General features: G+C 35.7%; 1 protein-coding gene across 3 annotated transcripts in view; it reads right to left on the reverse strand.

Moving 5' to 3' along the window:
* Positions 1-23,610, reverse strand: part of CCPG1 (cell cycle progression 1) — a 38,996-nt gene that overhangs the window by 2,961 nt on the left and 12,425 nt on the right. For all 3 annotated transcript variants that reach the window (XM_029237191.1, XM_029237193.1, XM_029237192.1), the window contains exons 2-8: positions 19,557-19,625; positions 16,674-16,794; positions 14,888-14,964; positions 13,713-13,917; positions 9,344-9,595; positions 4,796-4,917; positions 696-2,104 (exon numbers count right to left, since the gene is read on the reverse strand). In XM_029237191.1, coding sequence (XP_029093024.1) covers positions 696-2,104; positions 4,796-4,917; positions 9,344-9,595; positions 13,713-13,917; positions 14,888-14,964; positions 16,674-16,794; positions 19,557-19,616 — 2,246 coding nt within the window. In that variant the 5' untranslated portion in view covers positions 19,617-19,625. The remainder of the gene's footprint in view (positions 1-695; positions 2,105-4,795; positions 4,918-9,343; positions 9,596-13,712; positions 13,918-14,887; positions 14,965-16,673; positions 16,795-19,556; positions 19,626-23,610) is intronic.

A 23,610-nucleotide genomic window follows, 5' to 3' on the forward strand; every position in this document is an offset into this window, starting at 1 on the left:
ATTAGATATCATAATTTAGTTGGTAAATGGAATAGATAAATGAAAGTAAGTGGGACACCTGAATCGTTATTCTGATTTCAAAGTGAAATCTGTATTTTCCTCCTAGCTTCCCAAAGTGAGTAAATAAAAAATTAAAGGAAAATAATTTCACTTAAAATGATTATCTTTTCATAAAGTATAATGAAAAGAAACAAAATAGGCTAAAATAGGATTATATATCCTTAACTGATTTTTAAGATAGAAATTAAACCATTTGCTCAAGTCAAATTGATTATATGAAATTTTCAGTTTGTAATAGATTTTAACTTAAAATTTTATCTTTCAATTTAATTTATCCTAAATTCTCAGGCAATAAAGTACTTTTACAAATAGTACTTTTGTTTACAAGAAGTACTTTTACAAATACAGCTGACCCTTGAACAACGTGGGTTTGAACTGCGTGGGTCTACTTACACATGGATATCTTTCAATAGTAAATACTTCAGTACTACATGGTCTGTGGTTGGTTGAATCCACAGATGCAGAGGAATTGCAGATACAGAGGGTCCGACTACAGGTCATATGCAGATTAACCCCCACGTTGTTTACAGGTCAACTGTAGTAACATTCTAAGAAATTTATCAAATGATACAAATGCTATCCAATATAAATGTTAAAAACTATTATAATAATAACATGGTGCTATGTAAACCGACCTGGGTCCATATGGAGGGGAAAAGGTGTGACCAAAGAAGTGTCTATATATATATCCATCCAACTTCTCAAATGCTCCATCATTATCTATTTGATATTCCTTCATGTCTTTAAGATAATCTTTAACATCATTAACAAAGTCAGTGAAGAGCTTCTGATCATGTATAAAGATACCATTTAGGAAAAATTTATTGATGAAGTGATCAAGTTCTTTCCAATGATGAAAACTATCCAGTTTTTCTAATAAATACCTTTCAATTAACTGTCTAAATTCACCTATCCTTACAGGATTCAACATTTTAACATTAAAAAGATTAATGGATTCCTGTTGAGCACATTCAAATACACCAGAACAAGCCTTTCTGAAAGAATTATAATTTTCACCACAGTCATGCTCAGCACTGCATTTCTGTGAATTTGTATTTTTTCCAAATTCTTCAAAATGAGGCTTTTCTTTCCTTCTCTCTCTTTGCGTAGTAGGGCCTCTACTATTCTGGTTTTGTGTATGTGCCTTATACTGTGGATATAAATATTCACTAAAAACTGTTGTTGGTTTTTTGGCTGCTGCTTCTTTTGTAGCACCAAATCTTTTATTGCCTTTTTCATCAAAGATATTCTTGGTGGTATCTTTGAAATGTCTGAAAGTGGATTTAACTGAATCTGAGAATTTTTTCAGATTTTCTTTTACAGCTTCTTTAGCCTGTTTAATTTTTTCTTTATGATGCCTCACAAACTCCTTGGTAGAATTCTTCATGGCATCAAATGTTTCCTTAACAGAACCCAAAAATGTTTCCTTTGACTTATTTTTAGCTCTGTGGTTTCCTCTGTTCCCTTTCTTTTTTCCATCAGTTTCTTGTTTTCCATTTTGATCTTTTGCTTCAACATACAGTCTTTCCCACAAGTCAGAACGCTGCTGTTCAAAGTTTAGCTTGCGCTCCAGCTCAGTGAGTCTTTCCCGTAACACTTCTATTTCCTTTTTTTCAGTCACTACACTGGGAGAGTCTGGGTTGCTATATGACTGACTAGAGCTTAGCTGCTGGAGTTCCACCCTTAAAGCCATGGTTATTAGTTGTTCTCTTTCCAGTTCCCTCCTTAGCATCTTTGCTTCTGCCAACAGAGTCTCCTTTTGATTAAGGAAGCTTTGTGTTTTCAGCTTTTCTTCTTCCAAATGCTGCTTAAGTTTCTGATTTTCTGTAACTAATTCAGCACTTGTCCCTTTATCTTCCAATATCCTAATCTGTTCTCTTAGTTTCCTTAACTCTTCCTGTAATGAAGATAAGGCTTTTTCTTCCTTCTCCAGAGATATTCTTAGATACTGATTTTCTGTATCAAGGTTCCTTTTCTGAGTTTCAAAGGACATTTTCTCTGCTTCAGTATGGGTCCAACACCGTGCAAGGTTTTCCTTCAATGACTAAATTTTTTTGAAAGATAAGAAAGAAAAATGTCAAGAGCTTTAAAGGCTGAATTTAAATCTTTAAGATACAACAAATACTCCATAAACGTTTAGTGTCTGTTTCTGCAGAGACTATCCTTTATGTAGTTTTTTCAATATATGAAAACTGGAAAATACAAGGTTCATATGCAGGAAAATGCACAGCAAAGAGCTTCATCAAAAGAAAAACATAGCACACTGGAGGAAGACAGCCTTCTATCTTTTGACTACAGGACTCCAATCTCTCCTGAGAAAGCTCCTAGAGAGAATGTAGGAAGGACTAAAGGGTCTCTGATCCTTGGGTGAGGGCGATTATCTCTTATAAAAAGTAAAATTACAGCTAGAGATGACTTCAGGCTTCAGAAAGTTCTGTTTATACTCACTGCACTCTTTGAAGGACAAAAATTTCAATAATCTTAGTCCTATTTGAAAGATCTTGGTCATACGCAAATTAACATCTCTAAGTTCACATAAGTTATACAAGTTCTCCCATACTTTAGAGAACACACTGAATCTTGGTAACATTTACAACTAACTTCTCCAATTTCAATTAATTTTCTGAAGAGACTGTAACCAGATTAGCAATGCAACTCTGAAGTCAACATTCTTGCTGAGAAATTATGTCCAGTCAGGTTTAGAGAATTCTGCTGCAGTGCTAGGTAGCCTTGAATGATCTTTCTTTCAATACGTATTAGTAACAAGCTTTCATCACAACAGCAAGAAATTAAACAATATGCTTAAACAGGTTAATGGTTATAGCACTATCCAGTCAGTTAATTGTTAGAGCACTATCCAGTCAGTTAAAATATCTTCATAAATCAGCAAAACGATATAACTTTGCTTAATTTACTACAAATATTATGACTATTCCCTTTGAATCAGACCAGAAAAATATCTGAATTACAGAGACCAAAAAAAAAAAAAAATCCTTTGAATGAGGATATTTTCCACTTGAAAAATAAATATCTGAAATGGATGTTTCACTGTCTGGCTCATTAATCTTCGAAGAACAAATTAAAATTTCCTTACAGTCATTTCATCTGCTCTCCCTGAGTGAGAGAAAACAAGTTTCATCTACCCAACAGAAATGGACTTTGGAGAATATTATGCTTACTGAAGTAAGTGAGAGAAAAACAAATACTGTATGATATCACTTATTGTGGAATCTAAAAAATAATACAAACAAATGCATGTAGCAAGACAGAAACAGATATAGAAAACAAACTAGTGGTTACCAGTGAAGAGAGGGAAGGGGGAGGGGCACATTAGGGATACGGGATTAAGAGATACAAACTACCACTATGTATAAAATAGATAAGCAAAAAGGATATATCCTATACCACAGGGAATTACAGCCATTATCTTGTAATAACTTTTAATGGATTATAATCTATGAATTACTATGGATTAGCATGAATTACTATGCTGTACACCTGATACTAATACTGTAAATCAACTACACTTCAATTTTTTTTTAAGTGAACTATGGAGTAGAACAGACTAATGTAACATTATCTTTAAATGCACAAGCACGGGGAGCACCACAGAATGACTGGAGGGTACAATATTCTGTATCTAGTAAACTCTAAAATCTTGAATCAAGTGACTAAGCAGATGCTGGACAGGTCTTCCATGATGATCTTCAAAATCCAAACTACATTTAACAGCTGGAGACAAAAGGTATGCAAGAACTGACTCAGCACACATCTATGCAGGGTGAGTCTCCTTACAGCCAACATCATTCTATAGAACCATAAACCATGATGGTAAGAAGGAAATGGCTGCCCTTTTTTATAACATCCTCTGCTCAAGGCAGGGAAAACTACACTATTTACAATTAACTTCAGTAGTCCCTCCCTGAAAGATAAATTTCAGATGTTAAGTGGGATTCTGTCTTCCAAAGAAATACAATCATAACCCTATGAAGAATATATAAATAAACTGTGAAGGAAATTTAGGGAAATGGAAGGAAAAAGGAATAGTTTACCTTTCTACCCTGAGTTTATCTGTAATCCCTACACCCTTCTTAGGCAAGAACTAGAGAGGAGACCAGGTATTTTGCTAATCCTCATAAACCCAGAATAGACAGCACAGTCCTGTTGGAGCCAGGTGAATTTCAGGTATGAAGGTGTAACATGCTTTCTCTTTCTTCATAACTGACATGAAACCAGAGAAAAAGGACTGGGTGATTATTTCCCTTGATCAAGGGTGGCTCCTTAGAGAAGCTACAAACTCTCCTCTCTCTCTCTCTCACTGAATGAAAATTTTTTGCTTGGCTCTATAAAAATAACGTTAATAATAATAATGTTTCATAGATAATATCAATTAAAATAATGTTAACTATAATATAGTGATTAGGAATAACATCTTTGGAGTCAGATAAACAGAATTAAATTCAGCTCTGCTGGCTGCTAGACTTGGGAAAGTTACTTAACTTTTTTGAGCCTCTTTCCCAACTATAAAATGAAATTAATACTTGCTTAATTCACTGGGATGTGGTGAGAAATAAGAGAAATACTGTATGTGAGGTACAACAGTGCCCAGGACACAGTAAGTACTCAATCAATAATTACCAATATTATTACTGATTTACTAATCTGCACTGTAGTTGTATCTGAATAGCATAATTATTGGCTAACACAATTTTAAGATTTTATTTCTAGTACATACCTTATAATCTATAAACGACCCTTGTTCCTGTTGACACTGGGAAAGATAATCCTTCATATCATTCAATTCATCTTTATGTATCTTTCTGACTAACTGATGACGCTTCTGAATCTGAATTGTGCCTAAAAATAAAAATTTTTATTAGGGATATATAACATAAATGTCATGATTACCAATATTTTTAAACATACAATAAAACATTTACTTTGCATATATTTAACTGCTTAATCCAGACAGGATCATTTTCTTCAAAATATCAGCATTTCACAGTTCTATAAAAATTCTGATTATATAAACAAAGAAGGAATAAGTAAAATCTTACAGTGTCATTCATCAAATGGTGGTATATGGATGTTAATTTATAAATCAGGCCAAGTAGGTTAATATATTTTTTACTTTATTTAGCATACACCAGGGATATTTAAGCAGTTCACTATCCTTTTGATTAAAACAAGCCAGACCATATTACCTTACCAAACAAAAAAATTTATGTAAAGTTTCTGTCTTACTGTTGTTTTTAAGGGCTGAGGTACATAAAGTGTTGCATTCCCCACTTCAACAGAGAAAGGAACAAACCATGGAGTCTATTCACAGGTTATAAGTAACTAAGGAAAAATGAAGATGTCTAGTTTTTCTCACTGTATTTTGCCTAAATGATATAGCACAAGCCCAAAAAGAATAGCAAGAAAAATAATTGGCTAACTATAATTACCCACCATTCTCAAAGCCACATCTTTTAAGAACTCTGCAAAGCCAGATCTTTTAGGAACTCTGCATTAGATGGAGTATCACCATCCCTATCCCAGTAATAAAGAAATCGTAAATCAACCAGAATGCTCTATATTTTCATCCTAAAAATCAAAATGTTAATTTGCCAAGACATGCTGTTCACGTGCTGCTACATGCTTCATGCACGAGAAAAACAACACCACTAAATCAAAAAGAAGGCAAAATGCATTTGGCAACCATAATATTACATCTACTGAGTGGCATACCATTATGTAAAAGACATCACAGAATTTTGTAATGAAAGAATATAATATGGGACTGAGTGAACTGATGAGGATGATTATAATTTTTGTGACTTTCTGTTTGAATTAAAAAAAGAATATAATAATTAATAGTTAATTGATTTCTGAAAAATTAACTTATTTCTTCAGTACATCTTGAAAACCACTAAAGAGAAAACTTCTGCCAAGTTACAGACAACTGTTACCAGTTAACAGCTATGATATCCTGTTAGAATTCACTTCTCAAAAAAAAAAAAATCACAAATTTGCATGGCAAATTTGTTTCAATATTACTCAAAAGAATCTCAGATTTTTTGAAATATTGAAATAAATTTATCTATAGTTCCCAAGGCAACTGAAAACTTCTTTTTTTCAAACTGCTAACAGAATGAATTCCTTTGGCCACTGGAAAATAACTTAAAACTAATGTGTTGAGATCTGAGTTTGCAGTACCATTACATAGCATATGTTTGATGACTATCAATGTGTCCTCTGTCAATCAATCTCACAAACAATTAGGTATTTTTTTCCCCCTCTACATCTTCAGCTGCCTAACTATGAAGTGTTACAACCCAGGGTTTAAGGCCTTCTGGTTATATCCACAAATCTGCCTACCTTAATCACATTAACCCACTGTCAGTTTTTGCTACCACTGCTGTAAGACTTCTCTTCTACAGGTAAAGAGTCTCAATCTCATCAGAGCTTGCAGCCAATATATCCAGCTGCCTGCTAGGCACAATTTTGGGGGTGTCTTCATTTAAAAAACAAAAAACAAAAAACTGAACTTCAGCACCTGCCCTAATTTATTCTAAAATAAAGTTGGGTAAAAACAAACCGAACTGTGCTCACCGTCTATTAACTTTCTCATCTAGCAAAACTCTTCCCCTCTAACTCCCCCAACGCCAAAAGTAAAGCAGCTAACACACTTCTTGGAATTTAAAAAGTAAAACCACCAATATCTCAAGCATCCAGGCTCAAAGTTCAGTTTTCCATTGTTACTTCAGTGTCCCTTATTTCACCAACCTTCTCTCCATCCCCACCATCACGAGAACTGTCAAGGTCCTGATCACTGAATACCTGAATTACAAAACCTTCTAGTTAACTGTTCTAATTTTTCCCACACTATCTTCCTGCACTTTTCCTCTAAAATTACTGCTCTCAGTTCACTCTATAAATCAAACTCTCCTACTCGGATTCCAAGATGTTTTACAATATAATAGCATCCCACATATTCCAACCTATTTTCCATTATCTCTAAATATCTATTCTGCTATAATCCTACCAGTCTTTTCAGTGCTCCCAAACCTAGCAAGTTTACTTTCAGATTATCAGGTTCTCCACTGCTAGAATATTCTACTTTCCTTCCACATAGTGTAAGTCCAGACCCAACTTAAATCCTAGCATCTCTAGGGTGACTCAGTGTCATAGTTTGAGCTATGATTCTTGTCTGTGCTTCATAACTTAGCACCTAGTTATATTGTTATACTGAAATGTCTGCTGAAAAGCAGGACAGCCTATACTTAAAGCAACTCCATGAGGAAACCAATCAATTGAACTCTGCTGTTGATTTGGAACATGGATAGTCTACAGGTAAAAGAAAGAATAAGACAGGTGCTTCATCAAGAATTTTTAAAAAAATTTTTGTAAGCACTTTCAGGACCTGAAGCAGTGCCAAATACCTATAGTACATTCTTTTACTATCCTCAGTCCTTCTAGTTCTCTCTTCCTTCCAAGATAGATCTGACACTCCAAATTTATATCACCAAGGTTGGTGAATGTTCTGAGTGATTAACTTAGTAGTTCTTGTTAAATGATTATAAAGCAAATGACTGATTATGGAGTGCAATGACTGACTTCACAGTGCCTGAGACATTCAAGCTGGCTCTAAAATCAACTCAAAAGAGCTCTTAAAGTATTGAGATCGGTGCCACAATTAAGAAAAAAAAATGTGATGTCCTTTAAAAGTGACCTTGAAAAGCTATCATTCAGGTTAAGTTTTTTTATGTTCCCTGAGCCAATCATATTATTATATGGACCTATTATTATGAAGGTTGTTCCTATTCTGAAAAGCTAATTTGAAATACTACAGGAAAATATTTATTAAATACAATTAATAAAGTAAATTTTACAAGTAACCAAAATTCTTAAATAACAGGGAAATAATTTCTCAACTTTGAAAACACTCCTAAATTGATCTTTCTACAAAATACTTAAAGGTCATGCAATTTGTAGGGTTTTAATGCAATGTGGATTAACATTAAATCACTGTCCAATTTTTTTTTAGTAAGAAAAGAAGATTAAAGTAAGACCTTCTCCTTTGTTACCTCCATGTTTACCTGCAAGGGGAAAAAACCAAGCTCAAAAAAACATATTCATATATTTGCTCCAGCTAGATAATAAACAAGTTAAGTATGTATTTCAAGTCAAATCTCATTACAACAAACTTCAAGGGAGGATACAAATTACAAGATCCCAGTATTAAATTCAAGCAGACATCCACCAGGAGTCTAAATACTTATTTTTATTAATATAAAGTTAAATACAAGAAGAAACACATTTTACTGACTCTGACTTTAAAGAGGATTATCTTCACTAAGTTTTTTCTAACATTACACTATACTGAATAATATCTTTTCCATAAATCAACAAAGGGAACATATAATTCTTCAATCTTAAGGAACACATTGTTGGAAGGAACTAGCAAAACTAGATTTACTCAGAAAGCTAAACTGTGGATTATGTAGGCAAAAATCCTAAAAGTAGTTAATACAAGGCAAACTGAAATTTGTGAAGTTGACAAGATCTAAGACATTTGTTTAAAGTGTCTTTTTCAAAATTCTAATAAAGCAAAAAGAATGAATATTCAGTTCTCAGCCTTATCTTTGTACAAATATATACCTTAAATAAAATTCAATGGTTAGGCTCCCAAAAGAAAAGTAACACCACATGGAATTCCTTCCTCTTTTCACCCAGGATACTTTTAAAGGCTTTGCATTAAGAAAATTATTAATCAATGTAAATAAACACTAACAAGGATAATAGTGAGCAAAGTATAAAACAAATGAATTCTTAAGTCATGTGAATCATGGAAGTAACAACAACGGTCACAAGATACAGTGCTTTCATGAAACCTAAAAGTAGAAATAATGAGAACCTATTATTGTGACATTTCATATGTAACTATTTAAGTGGAATTTAAATAATCCTCCTAATAAAGTCACAGTTAAAACTAGTTTAACTGTGATTCTAAATTAAAATGATTTGCCTTGTAATGAGCATTTCAGATTTTTAATCTTCCAATATTTTCTTTAAATAAATATATATATAAGCAATCCTTACATTTCTTAAATACTACCTCATTTCAGTGCAAACAGCTTTGTGAAGCAACACTATCTCCAGTTTCCACATGAGCAAACCAAGGCTCAAACACGTACAAGCTTTCCAAGGACATATGTTTTAAGGAAGACACTGAAAACAGATCCCAGAATTCCTCGCTCTTTACCACCAGTTTATATATAACAAATTTTCAAATACTTACCGTAGAAATGTCCAAATCCCATGCTGATTGCAATCACCAAAGCAAGTATAACGCATTTATTGAGACCACTATTGAACTGACGTTTACACGGCTCCTTAGAAGGTTCAGTTTCTTGTTCAGCAAGTAATCTTTCTTCAGATTCTGAACTAGAAACAGTCTTCTTCCTAGCACGGCGTCGTCTAAAGGCCGGACTGGGCTGATGACTGGTTTCATCACTACTGGATTCGTCATCGCTAGGCTGAGATGAAAATACTATTTTAAAAAGAAAAATGTAGATAAATATTAAATATTTTAGAAAAGCCTTCCCAGTAAATATGATTTAGAATGCCATCCCTACATGCCTTTTTACATACAACAGCCAAGAACAAAACAACAGAATAGAAACAAACCTCAAGTTTTCAAGTTTATCAACATAAAGCCAAAGATTTCAACTGTGATACATAAGAAACTGTTAACTATACTCTGTGCCTTTGAGGGTCTGGTTTTGGTTGTTTTTTTTTTTTAACTTCCCTTATAGTTTACACCATTAGAACAATCATTCTCATAGCCTATTAAATTTCACTGCTATTAGAGCCACAAACAAATACTATTTCTAGAAGGGGGCAAAAAAACCTCTATCTCTTCATTTAATTTCAAATAGAGGTAATTTAAGCTCAACTGTTTAAGGAACAGAGGGAAGTATATAAGCAGTTCCTGAGACTTAAAAAAGACAACTACCAAAAGTTTCCTTGAGTGTACTAGTCCCTAGTTTTGTTTCCATCCTATGAGCCCAAAATCAAGGTTCAAAGCACTATAGTTTAACACAGGTTTCCAGAAGTCAGATGAGCCCTTCCCTTCGACTGCCACTCTTACTAGAAGGTTATTAATTTTACCCTCTAGTAAATATGTCAGCATGAGGAAGTGACACAACAGCTATCTCCGATATTAAGGACTAGTCTTGTGCTGCTCCTTTATGAAAAGAATAATAAAGAACAACAAATTGGAAAAAAAATTCCACAAGAAATCTCAAGGACTAGAAGCATATTCATTGGAAAAAAACATCTTCAGCTTTTTCAAGTGTATAATTTCTTAACATTGTTCCATATATCAATAAACTATATGCTGACACAGAAGATTAGATGACTCAGTAATAATTTCCACAGGCCAGAGAGAAGAAAAAAAAAAAGCACTAAAAGGATAAAATGTGAACATGAATTTGATACAAAGAGCTCCAAAACAACAAACATTCATGCTTCGAAAAAGCAGAACAGTTCTTCAGAAGACAGGGTATCCATGCCACAGCAAAGCTGGTGACTTAGGTTAGACAGTACTTCTAAAAGATGTATCATAGAGAATTTATAACTTTCACACTTACAACAACAAACACAAAGACAGAAGGCACTACTGAATGAATGAATATTCCTAATATTTAGTGATAATAGATGCCACTGAGAGATCTTTTGGTCATAACCCTTATGCCCATCATGTTTATCTGGTTATTCTTGATCACTAGTTTTTCCAAGATGTCGTCGCCTCAGCTGTGAGGTTACATTTCTTGGAAAAAGAGAAAGAAAGGAAGACTTAAACAAAGCATTACATAATACAAAGGCATTCATGATCATGGTTGGAGTACTTAAGTCAGACTTTCTGACATTATTAAGATGGGTAAATATAAAAACAAACCATTTGTCAAAATTTCTTAAATTTTCAATTCTACATTAACTTATTGCCTTCATTATAGTCTAAGTAAACAAACCAGCCTAACCCACATGAACAAATTCACATCCTTATCTAATGCTTCCATCTTTTTTAACCCATACGTATGATAGCTGAAATATTTTGATTTTTAAACTTCTTTTAAAGCATAATTTGGCACACAGTCCAAGATGCAAGCAATGCAAAGGCATGCAATAAGCTTAGCCAGCTTTATTACAAGATCAATTTTGAACACCTGTTCAGAGTATCACAGATTACAACAGATATCTTCAAAGCACTAAGTAAATTGTAAATGTGACTAGGCACACTCAGCTCTAGAAAAGCTGATCAGATTTAGTCACACCACCTTGGAAAGCGAGTTGGCTAGGAACATGGTGTTTCAGCTGATCATCCCATCCCCTTATGCATTCAGGAATCTTCCACAGCTTCTCCCACCACCTTTCTTTTGTGAATAAACAGGAAAAAAGATGTATAAAGCTTTATTATAAAGAATAAAAAGGAAAAAGAGAATTGAAAAACACTTGTTTTAATTATCACTTAACATTATCACTTGTGCTCCATCAAAATCTAATAATCATGCCTTTTTAAAAAACATATATACAAAAAATATATATATATATATATACACACACAATACAAACTTTTCTACAGCTACCAATTCTGGTTCCTTAGGGGAGCAGAGGGTCATATGGAGGGAGTGGGAAATGTTCTTAAATCAACAAAAAGATTATTGCCATAGAATCTAATTTATAAAAAGAAAAGAATGAAGTTGAAATCCTATAAAGATGGAGAAGAAAGGGAAAGGAAAAAAAAAAAAAGCAATAGGTAGCAGGAAATTAACCAACGAAGAAAAATACAGGCTAAGGGAAGAGAACAAAAACTCTTGATAATTGATGTATACATACTATTTTCAATATAGTCCAAAATCATTTTTGATTATTTTTTAACATTTTCTTTATTGAAATAATTAATTCCCTTGGGAGGCACAGCAATGGATAAAAATACACCTAAAAAAATACTCTGCTTAACTGAATCTGTAAAATTCCCAAGAAGTCCAAGTTCAGAAAGGAAATTAAAAACTAGATTAATGTGCTCTGAAGTACTGAAGTTCCTGGAAAAAAAAATCAACGGTGTGTGGCATCGTTTCTTAAATGTCTTTGACTCTTCTGCAATGCTCCTGGCTTCAATCTGACTATACATTCTGGCCCACAAATATTTTTAAATTAAACCAGCTTCTGGTTTAACCTCTACTTGAATTTTACTAGCTTAAATTAGAATAAGAAAAATTCCACTGTCTGATTCTGGCAAATTAAACAAAGAATGGTAAAATCTAAGAAAATGATCTGAAATAAATACTACACGTTCCTGTCTTTTTGTTTTGTTTTGTTTTTGTTTTTTTGTGTTTTTTTTGCAGTTACGCGGGCCTCTCACTGTTGTGGCCTCTCCTGTTGCGGAGCACAGGCTCCGGACGCGCAGGCTCAGCAGCCTGGCTCACGGGCCCAGCCGCTCCACGGCATGTGGGATCCTCCTGGACCGGAGCACGAACCCGCATCCCCTGCATCGGCAGGCGGACTCTCAACCACTGCACCACCAGGGAAGCCCTACACGTTCCTGTTTCTGCATCAAATTAGGAAACTCTTATTATCACTAGCAATGTCCCAGGTATCTCACATAATTCACCCTAAATTATAATTGGGGGTTAAAAACCGTGGGTTGGGCTTCCCTGGTGGCACAGTGGTTGAGAGTCTGCCTGCTGATGCAGGGGACACAGGTTCGTGCCCCAGTCCGGGAGGATCCCACATTCCGCAGAGCGGCTGGGCCCGTGAGCCAGGCCGCTGAGCCTGCGCTCCGCAACGGGAGAGGCTGCGTCAGTGAGAGGCCCGCGTACCGCAAAACAAAAAAACACCGTGGGTTAATTATAGATCTCTTTCTTAGATTTTCTGTAACTTTGTGTCTAAATATTTATATTACCCTGAAAGATGTTATATATGTCCCTAAAACTGTGCCAAAGAATTGTAGAGGGAATTAGCTCAGTAACTCACATTTTACCTCCAAATGATTCTGTCTGAACAATAGGCATTCACTGCATTAAGAATGTGATTTACAATAGGTACATTTTCATAACTCAATCTAAAGTGAAAGATCCAAAGTTCAGGGGCTTTAGGATGCTGCTGTTTTGCCAGTTCCTTAAACGCTGTTTGGCACATGGTAGCACACAATAAAGGTTTGTTGACTGACTAATAATTAAATGGATCTGGAAGGCTTCAATAAAGTTTCTTTCACTATTTCTATAATATAAAATTTGTACCACTGTAACTAAAAATCTTATTAACATTGTCCTACTTTTTTCAGTATAATGGCTCAATCTCCCACTCCTAAAGACCTAAAAACTGTCAAATGCATTTTGGAGTGTTTGAGACATTAACAAATCTCCTTGAAGCTATTTTTTTCTCTTCTTTCAATGATAAAAGATGGTATTTATTGGACTACCGTGCTCTAGGCCCTAGATCTAGGAAAACACTAGATATAACAGTAGATTTTACAAAAATTTTCATGAGTTTTACCCAAACATATTCAAAACTTGAAATTCAGGGTCAGAAAACAAGCCATTATATAAAATGTGGTCACAAGAGTCCTAAGTCTCCTATCAGCGTATCCGTTATGTAGTTCTTACCAGTTTCTGGCTGACAAAACGTATACTGGCTGCTAGAGGAAGAGCCCATGTTGAAGTCTTCCGGACTCTGTGCTTCTTTAACAATTATTGCTTCTTCTTGACTCCCAGTTTCTTCTAACTTAGGTGGCTCAAGTGTAACAATATCAGAATCATCACTGACAGTTCCAAAATAGAGATTGTCATCAGGTAACTTTTCTTCCTCTCGCTGAAGAATCATAATTTTAGAGACAAATTCAACAATTATTTATGGGCCTTATATTTTCTAGGCAGTTCAAAGTATATAATGGTACTTAAGTAGTATGGTGATTGCGTTTAAAATAAGTCCTGCCCAACTGGAAAGGATTACGCAATAGTAGGTTCATCCTAGGGAATTCCCTGGCGGTCCAGTGGTTAGGACTCTGCACTTTCACTGCCAGGGGCCCGGGTTCAATCCCTGGTCAGGGAACTAGGATCTCACAAGCCGTGTGGCAAGCCCAAAAACAAAAACAAAAACAAATAGTAGGCTTATCTTTCAGTCTGAAAATACCATCAAACCTGTTGGCAACTCTCTCTTTCAGAATTAAATCAAACTGCTGTCTACCATTCATTCGTGGGCTGCAGAAGCTGAGAAACAAACCCACCTTTCCAACCCAATGTCCACAAAAAGGAGAGAATTTGTTTCTCACCAGTTCTACGGGTTTATTTGGGCATAACTCTGTGGTCAGGGAGCCCATAAAAGACTGATTAAATTTTCCTGATAAACTTCAAAAGCTATGTAATGTAAAGATCATCCAGCTATCTAGTTTTATCTGGAAGTCAAGTAAAATGCCAAAGGACAAAGTTTGTTCTCAAATTTTAAAACTAACCTTCATTTTAGATATGAACCCTTAATTTCTCAATATAATTCAAGAAAGCAACATATTTCTAAAGAAAATATTAGAGGTGAAATGAATAGATCTTTAACACATTACCAAGAAATCGCTTTTCTAAATTAAAAGATAGCTCACTTAATTAGGAGTTATACGGAAGCTAACTTTAATCTAAAACTCACCAACCTGCAGAATCCCAAATTTTTCAACAAAAGATATTTATAATTCAAATAGGAACAGAACACACAAATAGAAATGGAAGCTTTAATTAGTATTCTCTAATAAATACTGTTTATCATATATCCACATAGTAAAACACAAGGTTACCTCGAGTGCTGACTTCATTTCCTCCAAAGCTGGATAAGTAGCTCCTCCCATTAACACTGTGCCATTCTGGCTGCTCTCTGACATAAAGCAAAGGTCAATTTAATTACACTTCATCGACTTTTTTTTTGTCTGCATATATTATATAATATAGGCAGATAAAATCTATTCCTCATTTTTAAAGTGGATTTAAGGAAATGCCACATGTAATTATAACAGTCACTCTATTGTTACTAAAAAGATCTCTGTATTTCAAATATAACTATTTGAAATTGTCAGGGGATAATTTTAGGTACTGAACTGAACTCATTTAAAAATCTACTAAAAACCATAATCCCTAAATAAACAATCTCTACATTACAATTCCAAAGTACTTAAGCCAAGGTGTTTGTAAAAACCTGTTAATATGGAAAACTGATTCTCAGATAATTGACGGCACATTTCCTGAATTCTTAGTTTATTCATAATTCTTAAACGTACCACTATTCTAATGACTGTCAATGCCTAGTAACACAAGAATCAAAACTATGGCTTCAAATTACAAATCTTTACAATAAAAAATGGACTATAAAAAACAAGGCCTCAAAAGAACACAGAAAAACAAGATAATGTCACCATAGCAGATGCAGATATATTTTATAAGAAACTCTCAAAAAACAATATACAAATTAGAGTTTATGTCATATTTTTAATGAAAAAGGCTATAAAATGTTAATAGAAGCTAAAAATATTAAAACAGTATACAATAAGCATCAGGTTTTATGCATAGCAAAGTATATGCATTGTTGGTATAATGTTACCTCCAGATAAAAAGAATTATAGATGGCTTTGAATTTTTTTGCTCATCATTTGTTTTTCAATCATAAATGTGTATTTCTCATATAATTTAACCCCTCCAAAATAACAAAGGGAAAAAAACCCAAACATCACTTGTGTGTGTCATATAGCTCCTAACAGAATATTAATTTGGAGATAAGACTCCTCAACGAAGGTGGACTAGGGTCCAAGGACGCCTGAGGAAGTATGGAAATTTTTTAAAAAATATCTAAATATATGCATTTCTTGGGAGAGACCATCCACAGCTTTCAGATTCTCAAAGAGATCTCTGACCCATGAAAGATGAGAATCACTGTTCAAATGAGAATAGCAATCAACACATAAGCTGAAAACAAGATTAACAGGTATAATCTTTTATATTTCTGGCCTTGACACATGCACTTTATTCTCCTGACGGAGAAATGTTCTGTTTACATTTTAATGCAATTTTTAAAAGAAAATTTAAGAAGTAATTTTTAAATATGAAGATGTATTAATTATTTGGGTTTCTTAATCCTCTATATAATTAATATGGGCATCAAATCCCACAGAAGAATATATAACATTAATGCAATACAGTAGTTAAATGCCATTTACCATCTATAACCAAAGGTACTCTGAAGTGTGGTAACTGGAGAAGAGTTTAGTAAATCCTTTGTGTGAATAAATAATTTTGTATATCACTAGTCTTAATCAAGGTTAATAATATTTAGTCACTGTTTACACTAGCAGTATCGAAGAGTCATATGGAGGCCCAAGTATGTACTATAGCTACAAACAAACAAACCCCCTGGGCAATTTGGTGCCACTGGGTTCTTTAGGCCTGCCCACCTAATCCACATGAAAATTCAGTGTGACTTGATGATTTAGACTAGCCAGAAAGGCTGCCCACCTAGAAAGAAGGCAAGATTCATAATGTTGCTCACATATCCTATTAAAAAAAAAAAGAAAAATCAGACTTCTTTAAACTTACCTCCCTGCTCTAACTGCAATACTTGTAGCTCCTCTTGTGATAAAGATGAACATTCTGGGGTGAGCTCACAGCTGTCACTGGCTGCACCATGTTCAGAATTCACCAACTCTGTATCAGACCCCTAGATAAAAAGTGTTAATCAGTTATTCGTCTATCAGCTGCCCAAAGCTGGATGTGACTACATGTAGATGCTTCCATTTTTAGAAGTCCCAGATGCTGCTATACTCCAAAGGGAACAGTATCTATTCCTTTTTCTTTTTTAATTTAAATTTTTGGTCGCATTGGGTCTCGTTGCTGCGTGTGGGCTTTCTCTAGTTGTGGCGAGCGGGGGCTACTTTTCGTTGCGGCACATGGGCTTCTCATTGCGGCAGCTTCTCTTGTTGCAGAGCATGGGTTCTAGGGGCACAGGCTTCAGTAGTTGTGGCACACAGGCTCAGTAGTTGTGGTGCACAGGCTTAGTTGCTCCACGGCATGTGGGATCTTCCTGGACCAGGAATCGAACCCATGTCCCCTGCATTGGCAGGTGGATTCTTAACCACTGCACTACCAGGGAAGTCCAGTATCTATTCCGTTTGTTCAAGTTAGTCCATAAAACCTACAGCAGGGGAGCCATAGGTTTAGATTCTAAAAGAAGTCAGTCCTGGGACTTCCCTTGTGGCACAGTGGTTAAGAATCCACCTGCCAATGCAGGGGACATGAGTTCGAGCCCTGGTCCGGAAAGATCCAACATGCCGTGGAGCAACTAAGCCCATATGCCACAACAACTGAGCCCGCATGCCACAACTACTGAAGCCTGTGTACCTAGAACCCATGCTCTGCAACAAGAGAAGCCACCACAATGAGAAGCCGCGCACCACAATGAAGAGTAGCCCCCACTCACAGCAACGAAAGACCCAACACAGCCAAAAATAAATAAATTTTTTAAAATCTTAAAAACAATAAAATAAAAGAAGTCAGTCTAAAAGTCCAACACTCTAACTATGCTATAAGCCCAAGCAATAAATCTGAATCCCAGAGAATAAGTTTCTAAATTTAGCTATTTCTATTAATTTGCTTCTACTCAACACTTATAGAACTACTCTACGCAAGACATTTTGCTAGTGTCACAGGGTATGAAAAACTGAAATCTAAAATTCAGATTTATAGCCTATTCAGAGAAACAGCCACAAGCAAATAACTACTTATTATTGCAACATATGACTAAAAAGGTTTAAGGGCAAGGATTAAAATTAACCTATTAGATTAATGGAGTAAACTTTCCTTATAAAATTTCACACTCTTTTATTCTTCCAAGGTTTTCCTTCTTACTTTGATGTCAGACTGTCTTTTCTTTAATAAAAGTGTATCTTAACAGGGTTTTTTTCTCATCTTAATTAGCAAAATAAGTTATCCACTAATGATTCTGTCTCTCTCCAGGCCCCTCCCTCAATTTTCCTATAATTTAGTAATCCATAAAATCAAAGGTCTGAGTTCTCCTGATATACATAACTCACAACAGCAAAAACTAAGAGACGTCATTAAAGCAGTGGGTTTGAGTTGAGAGAATGGTAGTAACAGACACAAGGTTCAGGTTGAATTATGAGTCACCGGGGAGACCAGATATGGCCTAAATCAGAATGGTAGCAATGGTAAAGGAAAAGGAAATACATGTAAGAGACATTAGCAAGAAAGAGACATTAGCAAGAAAGAGTAGAACCTGATAACAAGATATGGAAGGAAGAAGGATAAAGGTACAAATATGATCAACTCTGTGACAAGGTATTTCTAATACAGAATGCCCAGATGACACACTTGGCTAAATGCCAGAAAAGTCTGCTATCTTGCTTCACACTACAGACTCCCACAGCTGCCTTACTTCTATACTGTTAATTATCCTTGAAGGAGAAATTGTTACTATGAGAGTTGATCTAAGCTTTGGAGAAAACAGGTTAAAAATAGAAAAGTCACTTATTAAAAAAAAGAAGAAAAAGAAACCACATTAATTTCAACTGGTACAGCTGCTAATAAATTTTAAAACTTTCTCGCAGAAACTTCGGTTAATGTTGTTTTCTAGAAGTCATGACTAACCAATTGTCTAAATATTAAATTATCAAAGGAATCATAAAAAATAGCGTTTAAAATTTTTATTAAAAAAAAAATTTTATTGATGAAGGAAAATAAGTGAGGCTTGAGTCTAAAAATAAACAGGAAAATTATAGATAAATCCATTAACACTTTAAATAGGTATAGTTTTTATCTTACTGCTTCTATACATCACTATTTTATGATTTTTCTGTAATTAACATACATTACCAGTGTGAGAAAATAAATTACTGTTTATTATGTACTAGTTATGTAACATCATATTTCTATAATCAAATTCATTTTGTAAGAGTTCTAGCCATAGTCCTTTTTCCATCAAGTTCTGAAATGATAATATAACGTAACATAACGTAACATAACATGGGTGGAACACATGTTCTCCATGCTCCTTGGTCTGTTTAAACCCAGGCTCTGATGTTTTCTAGTTACATAATCTTGGCCAAATTACTGAATCTCCGTAAGCTTTGGTCCTCTCAACTATCAAATGAGAATGAAAACAATCTGTACCACAGAGGGTTGTTTAAAATTATGAGAACATAAGTAAAGCACAGGACCTGACCAATAATAAGCCCTCAGTAAATACCTGCCTAATGTCTCAAAGCTGAAGAAAGCAATGTCCAATAACATGCTGGCTCGTGAAGAGTTTTCAGCAGTGAAGTGAAATGTAGGTGGGAAAAGCTATAGACAATGGAACCTTATGCTTAAATGTAAAAAACTAATGGCCTTCAAAGAACCCAGTTTACATCACTGTTAACACTGTAATATTACAAACTGCCTTATAAAAAGTATTAAGTAGCATACCTCATGATTGATGACAGTCCAACCACAAGATGAATCACTGTCACTGGAATTTTCAGACATTTTTCAGGTCTACAAATACAAAAACATATTGATATGTGGGACACATTTTTTAAAATTCTATAGGAAGTACTATATGTGACCCAAGTACAAAAAGTGGCGCTTACTGCCTTCCAGGTGAAACTGAGACAACCCACCCACAGATTTACCAGACAGGATATGCTTGCATATCTATATGAACAAATACAACCAAACTTTATGACAAGGAGATCCTCCTGAGCCAAAACAGTGTAGACGGTCGTACTGTGGAATGAAGAGGCAAGCTGGATCTGAAAGAAAATGTAGGATTTGGCCAGGCAGAAACAAAGGTAAATGAAAACAATCTGACTCTGAGGAAGTCAACTGCTGAGGGAACGACAAATGGGGAACAGTCAGCCAGAGCAAAAGCCTATGTTTTCAATGAACAGTACGGTGTGAAAATCACAGCTGAAGAAACCAAGTGGGGGAAAGAAGAGTTCCAAGGCCCAGCAAAATGAAATCTACTGTTGTCAACATGAAGCAATTAATATTTTCAAGCAGGGAAGGAATGTGATCAAATGGTTTTTAGGAAAATAACCATGTTGGTAACACTTCAGTTACATTAAAACAGGGGAAGAAAAAGACCAGAAGTTGGTTAGAAACTTGTGGCCATTGGCAATAACCTAGATAGACTCAAGTCCTAAACCAGCACACATTGGTCACTCTACCCAGTTTGTTCTACCCTTTCTACCTGAAACTCCTATTTAAACTTCAAAATTAAGCTCATTGGGCTTCCCTGGTGGCACAGTGGTTGAGAGTCTGCCTGCCGATGCAGGGAACATGGGTTCGTGCCCTGGTCCGGGAAGATCCCACATACCGCGGAGCGGCTGGGCCCGTAAGCCGTGGCCGCTGAGCCTGTGCTGCGCAACGGGAGAGGCCACAACAGTGAGAGGCCCGCATGCCGGGGTGGGGGTGGGGGGAAATTAAGCTCATTAAAGTAAATGGTATCTTGCTGACTTTGTTCTAAACATATGTCTTATAAATGCTTCTATTATTGCACATATACTGAGAACCCATTATATCCAAGTTGATGGTTAGTGTTCTAACAGAACTCTACTGCAGACAATTTAATATGGAACCAGTGCACAAATGAAAACAGGGCAAAAAATATAGATGTGGACCGTCCATTAGTGATTCTGGAAACTCTCGTAAATTAATATTTTAAAAAGAGAAGATACAGAGAGGTGGCTGGTCACTGATAGTATAAAATAAGCATGTTTTCAGACAAATTATTCAAAATCTAAAATAAGACATAAAGACGACTGTGTGACTTTTAATGTCACTCGAGACAGAACATTTTACAATAAGTTCACCTGAGGTCATTTGATTGTTTGATTTCCCATTTACAACTAATTAGGGCCCAGGCAGTTTCTAAATTTAAAGGTAAATTTGTAAAAACAAACAAACAAAAAACTATTACAATGAAATGCGTCCAGTAGAGAATACTATCCCAAAGGATAGGCTTAAATACCCTCCCTATAGGATATAGCAATTTTATTTCACCATTCCTTATTAAACTGACTACATAAAGCCCAATTTCTCATTGAACCAGTTTTCATGAGTTAAAAACTTTGATGTTACTATTTGTATTTGAATTATTTTACAACAATTCGAAAGTTGTGGGTTAACATATTAGACTGCACAAAGACTGAGCAGTTAACTTTGCAGGAAGAAAGGAAAATGGTCAAAGCAGGCTTTATAAATGAGGTTGTAATGTTTTTGACATGCTGGACAGCATGTTTTTTAACTGAATTAGTTGCCAAAATTTTCAAATTGAGAGCTATCACAAAAAAATTAAATTCTGGTTCCTTATTGCCAAAAGAGAAAATATGACGACACTGGAAGGATTTCCCAAGAGATAATGGGAAAAGCTCTACAAAAATAAAGGCAGAAAAAGTTAAAGAACATGACACTTCTAAGAAATGCAATTAATTTAGCATGAGTGAAGTATTAAAAGAAGACATCTGAAAATCAGAATCTTTCAAAGGGCACATATTAAAATGGGGAAACAACTAAAGGGCCCTAGACCTGTGGGATACAAAGAATCAATGCAATATTCCATGAAAAAGATGAGCACCTAAATTTAACCAGTATTGATGAGGGGGAGAGGGTAAATAGGATGGGGAGGGGTTAGGAGAGATTTAGCAAGACAGACAGGAAAGATTTTTAAAGGACTGAATAACCAAGAAGAATAACAAAGAATAGAAAAGAGAAAGTGTAGTATATTTTGGTTTAAGTGACTTGGTATTTGGAAAAACCATTCTATATGGAACAAGTAGGTAGGGCTTTACAATTAAGAAAATTTGCCTAGGACTTCCCTGGTGGCACAGTGGTTAAGAATCCACCTGCCAGTGCAGGGGACACGGGTTTCAGCCCCGGTCCAGGAAGATCCCACATGCTGCGGAGCAACTAAGCCTGTGCACCACGACTACTGAGCCTGCACTCTAGAGCCCGCGAGCCACAACTACTGAGCCCCGTGAGCCTAGAGCTCGTGCTCTGCAACAAGAGAAGCCACCACAGTGAGAAGCCCACACACAGCAATGAAGAGTAGCCCCCACTCGCTGCAACCAGAGAAGGCCTGCGTGCAGCAACAAGACCCAACACAGTCAAAAATAAATAAATAACATTTTTTTTAAAAAAAGGAAAATTGGCCTTAAAAAAAGCAATCATTCTTCACCATGTGAAAGCTCCTCTTCCCTTTGCAAACCCCCAGTTCCTAACCTCCTCTAGCAGCCCACATTCTCACTGCTGCTCCATCTCACCCCCAGACTTACATAACCTTCCAAAACTCCTGGGATACAAGACCTGATCAGGGATATTTAATGTGTATATATCTCCTGCTCTTATCTAGGTAATTTCCATTTAAACAGTTCTAAATAGATAGTCCCCAGCTTTTGTTTTCCAATCAAGAACTCTAATTGCTCTGGGGATAAGCAAAGACAAGATTTCAAAAGAAAGTTACGTACATTGCTAAACTGGGACTTTATCATATTTGAATTTCTCAAATCAAAGAGCCCATTTTAATCTGATCCCAGTTTAATTCTTTGTCTACTTGCCCTGGAGGAAGAACAAGCTTCACATCTAGCCCAAATGAGGAAAAAAAGATTCCCCTGCTGGCCATAACATCACAGTAAGAGTTTGGTAAGCAAAATTCACAGCCCTACTAAAGAACCCTCTTAATTCAGGTGTTTTCAAAAACTTGGGTGAGGGCTTCCCTGGTGGCGCAGTGGTTGAGAGTCCGCCTGCCGATGCAGGGGACACGGGTTCGTGCCCTGGTCCAGCAAGATCCCACATGACACGGAGCGGCTGGGCCCGTGAGCCATGGCCACTGAGCCTGCACGTCTGGAGCCTGTGCTCCGCAACGGGAGAGGCCACAACAGTGAGAGGCCCGTGTACCGCAAAAAAAAGTTGGGTGCACTGAAATTAAATCAAAATTTTAAAAAGTAAATTTCTGAGCCCCATCCTAGACACATTGACTCTGAAAGCTGCCTCTGTATTTGAACTTCCCCACTATAGCCAGTTATCTTCTTAAAATGGTAATATTTTGTCATTCCTTAAAAATGTTAAGATTTTCATACTGTCTTCAGGATAATGCCCACAGGCCTAAATATCAAGTGTTTTGTCTCTAGCATCTCATCCTCTCTCCCTCCATCCCCTCCCTCTCCCCTCCACCTGTTCAATTCTGCTAAAAAGCTTAGCTTTCTCTTAATTCAGGGGCTTTGCATATTCTGATCTCAGTTCCTCACCTGCTTACTTCTACCCAAACTCCTGTGCCCACTCTTCTATCTCAGCTAATGCATCACTTCGTGAACCATTCCCTGACCCCATCCCCAAAGACTAGTATATTCCCTAATCTACTACTTAAAATACAATACTACGCTGTAATTGCTTGTTTACTTGACCGGTAACACATATTATGCACTCAATAAAGAAAAAAGGTAAACATTTCTGGGTGATGATGCAGTTAGTGACACACTTC

Source organism: Monodon monoceros, unplaced genomic scaffold (assembly GCF_005190385.1).
Source record: "Monodon monoceros isolate NGI ecotype Baffin Bay Population unplaced genomic scaffold, NGI_Narwhal_1 Super_Scaffold_21, whole genome shotgun sequence".
Lineage (NCBI taxonomy): Eukaryota > Metazoa > Chordata > Mammalia > Artiodactyla > Monodontidae > Monodon > Monodon monoceros.